The sequence below is a fragment of the Bison bison genome, unplaced genomic scaffold (genome assembly GCF_000754665.1).
Source record: "Bison bison bison isolate TAMUID 2011002044 unplaced genomic scaffold, Bison_UMD1.0 scf7180017864343, whole genome shotgun sequence".
NCBI classification, from domain to species: Eukaryota; Metazoa; Chordata; class Mammalia; order Artiodactyla; family Bovidae; genus Bison; species Bison bison.
In genome coordinates, this window is record NW_011494915.1 from 4,437,541 (window position 1) to 4,441,558 (window position 4,018).

General features: G+C 53.2%; 1 protein-coding gene across 1 annotated transcript in view; it reads left to right on the forward strand.

Moving 5' to 3' along the window:
- Positions 1-4,018, forward strand: part of SLIT3 (slit homolog 3 (Drosophila)) — a 928,626-nt gene that overhangs the window by 891,465 nt on the left and 33,143 nt on the right. Inside the window, exons 29-30 of the mRNA XM_010854582.1 lie at positions 2-50; positions 3,897-4,016. Of these exons, the coding sequence (XP_010852884.1) occupies positions 2-50; positions 3,897-4,016 (169 nt within the window). The remainder of the gene's footprint in view (position 1; positions 51-3,896; positions 4,017-4,018) is intronic.

Below are 4,018 nucleotides of genomic sequence, written 5' to 3' on the forward strand. Positions count from 1 at the left end.
CTGCACGGAGGCACCTGCCACCTGAGCGAGACCCACAAGGGTGGGTTCAGGTAACAGCTTGCCCTGGGCCTCCCTCCTCAGTCTGCCCCGAGACTCTGCGGCAGGCGGAGGAAACCCGGCTCCATGCCTCCTGCAGCCTCACTCCACCCAGCCCTCGATATGAAGGACTTTAAGGCTTTGCCTTCCCTATAAGGCAGCTACTGCTATCCCTTTTGTACAGATAAGGAAGTTAGGGCATCAAAGGGATAAATTGTTCGTCTGCAGTTACACAGAAAGTGTTCAGACTGGCATCTGAATTCAGGGAGTCTGTCTCCAGAGCCAGGAGGTCTCCAAGGGAAGCTACAGTTGCTGGCTGAAGTCGGAGCAGGATAGGATAATCAATAGCTCAAAAAACCTGCCAGCCTGGAAATTCTACTATTCTTTCCTGTGTTGATTACATGTTCATATGTGCCGGGCACTTAACTCTAAATCTCATTTAAATCCTCCCAAGGACCGTATCCAGTACAGGTAGTTCCTATCCCCGTTTAATAGATGGGGAAACTGAGGCATGGAGATTGATTTGCTCTGAGTCACATATCCTGACACTCATTCCTGAGTCTTCCAACCCTGCCTGTTTCCTCCCTGGCATTAAGAGCTCAGGAAGAAAAAAGGTAAAAGCCACTTAGATATTTTTCTCATCCCTGTCTTTGGAGCTGGCCCTCTGGGCCTCTGCCAAACCTCTGGCCCCTTCCTGCTTCCCACCCACCCCTTGCTGCCTGCTGATGCCGTTTCCTGGGCCCTACCCTGGCAAGAGCAGATCGGGGGAGCGGGCCCATGGGGCACCCCCAAAGAGCCAGGGGGCCAGGCAGCAAAGGAAGGGGCACTGGGTGCCATGCTGTGTGAGGAGGTCAGAGCACTCAGGGCACAAACAATGAACAACCACAGGCCCCCTGGCTGGGTTACTATGTGGTCTGTGAAAGAAATTCAGCTTCTGGGCTCCAGGTTCTCCCTGGGGAAGACAGCCGCCCACATAGCCATCTGCCAAGTCAGCCCCATCAAACTCAACTCTGGAAAAGCGAAATTCAAGGCAGAGCTCATCTTCCTGCCTGCAGCGGGCCAAACTCTCCCCCACTGAGAGTGGACGTGAGGAGAAGCCACCCAGAGCTCGCGCAGCAGTGGCCACGTGGCCTCAGTCAGGAAGCACTCCTCCAGGCCTGGGGAGCCTGGCCCCATCCCCACCCGCAGCCCCGGGACCCGCGTCGTCGTCCGCAAGAGGCAGGGGCGCCCCTGCAGGTGTCACTGCCCTCTTTGCAGGGATGCGGAAGGTCTGTCTGCACTCTCCATCACCGAGGAAATCCAAATGAACTGGATTGTTTAGGACTTAATTTTCAAGGAAAACAGCCCAGACCTACAGGATTTGGAAAATGGGATGCAGGGCTCAGGCAATGAGGCCCTCATCCTGGGATGGCATAGCTTGTGTGGGATCCCCCACCTCACCCCACCACCCAGGGCAGCACCTGGTAGGCTGGCACAGGGAGGGCCCCTGTCGGGTGGCTTTGCTCCCGTGTCCCTCTATTCAGTGACCTAGAGTTGCCATAACAGAGGACCACAGGCTCCAGGGCCTGGAACCAAAGCATGGCTTCTCACACGGCTCAGGCGGTAGGGGCACACCCCCCTGAAACCCGGCGGGGCCCCTCTCTCGCCTTCTAGCTGCTGATGGTTGCTGGCAGTTTCTGGTGTTTCTTGACCTGCAGCTGTGTCGCTCTAGTCTCTGCCTTCGGCTGCATACGCAGCCTTCTCCCTGGGTCTGCGTCCACATGACCGGCTTCTTACAAGGACACCACTCACGTGAGATTAGGCGCCCACGCCACTCCAACGTCAATTCATCTTCAGTTAGCTCATGACAGCTGCAATGACTCTGTTTCCCAATGAGGTCACATTCCGAGGCTCGGGGGAGGGGGGTTAAGATGTCAACATATCTTTTTGAGGGGACACAATTCAATCCATGACGCCTCTGACTAGTCAGAATTCTGGAAGCATCACCTACCTCTTAATCCAGATGCTTCTCCAGTCTTGACGCTTTGACTGTCTGCTCACAAAACAGGCAAAGGCTGGCAGGGTTGGCTGGACAGGCGTGACTTGCTGTCTGTCCACACAGCTAACACATTGCTCTTGAGACATCTTTGACATCCCCTCCTCCTTCCTCCCCCCACCTCCCACCAGGTTTCCGGTGAGGACAAAAGAGACTTTAACCTCGTTTCCACCCTTGGTCCAGTCCATGAGCAACCTCCGCTCCCTGGACCAGCCCCTTCTTACCCCACTTTCACGCAGTCCTAAGAGTCCTAAGTGCTCTCCGGGGAGAGTCAGAGGAAAATAACTCATATCAGGAAAATAGACAACGCTATGGTTTAAGATCTTCAGAAACCCGCCCCCGTGTGGCTCTGAAGAAATGACCTTCTTCATGAATGCCCAGGGTCCCGAAGAGAAAAAAGAAGAAGAAGAAAAAAGAAAGGAGTTAGAGTCATTTATTTTGCTCCATGAAGAGTTGAAGAGCTCAGACCCAAGAATCCTTCTGCCTGCCTTTTGTAGAAAATGTGACCCACTTTTCAGGTCATAGAAAAAAGGATGTTAATTTGGATTCTAAGGGAATTCCCTGGTGGTCCAGTGACTAAGACTTGGGCTTTCGTTGCCATGGACCTGGGTTCGATCCCTGGTCAGGGAACTAAGAGCCCACAAGCCACATGGTGCAGGGAAAAAACAACAACAAAAAAAATAAGACCACAAAAATCCACTTTCTATTAGTTTAGTTTCAAATGGAGAGAGGCCTGGGATTCTTGGTCTGAGCTGGAACACAGGACCCTGGTCTCTGATGAGGTGGGTGGCCCACAGGAAGAGTGAGATTCCTGCATCGTTCATTTAATTTCATTTAATCAGACTCTCATCTTCCACCTGCACCCTCTCAACTCCCCTCGCCCCTTGTCATCTGCCCAGCCTTCATCAATACTGACTGATTTTTTTTCTGACTTATTATCGGGCAGTGCAGCCTGACCCTGGGGCTGTGGCCAAGGCCAGGCAGAGGAGAGGGAATGAGGTTTATATACAAGAGGTTTAACACTGCAGGGACACGTTAAGGAATTGTGTCATGCTGGTCTATGGTGTTTTTAACCAGAAAGCGTTGGCAGGAAAGGTGTCCTCCCACCCGACTCCCTCGTCTTCCAGAAGCAGGAGGGGGCTCAGAAGTAGCAGGGATATATGAGAAGGAGCAGTGGCATCCCTGAGGGAAGGTTAAGGACGTGTGTGGTTTTGTCTAGAACAAAATCTAGCTGACATGGTTTACTGTGTTGTGTACCCCTCTAAGTGTTTCCTTGTATAATCTCATTTAATGCCTACAACCACCCTGGAGGTAGGTAGTACCACCAGTCAACAGATGATGAAACAGATACGAAATTTAACCCAGGAAACCTGGTTGCAAAGCCTGATCTTGGCCACTAAGTCCTGCTCCTGCTCCGGATTAAAAAGCTGCCCTTGAGTCACAAAAAAAAGTACAGAGTTTGTTACGCTGTTTCTCTCTCTGTCTACAAAAGAGACTAGACATAGATCATAGCTGAAGGGTCGCTTAGAAGACAAGAGTTAAAGCTCTACCACTGCGAGCTGGGGGGGCCCTGAAGGAGGCATTGCCGTAGGATTGCCCCCAGGCAAGGCAGCCACCCAGGGCCAGGAGAGACTGGAGGCAGGGGGCTATCAGAAATGCCCCTAAGGCTCCTAAAGGTCTTCCTGCTCAGAACTCCAGGCCTTGTGTGCCCCAAGAACGGCCTCGGACTCCCAGCCAGAGGAGAAACCTGACTGACTGTATTTCCCACCCCCGCCTTCCCCTCTGCCGCTCCCTGACCCTTGACCCCACCCACGCATCCCCAAAGCTGCTCCTGCCCTCTGGGCTTCGAGGGGCAGCGGTGTGAGATCAACCCAGACGACTGCGAGGACAACGACTGCGAGAACAACGCCACCTGTGTGGACGGGGTCAACAACTACGTGTGTGTGT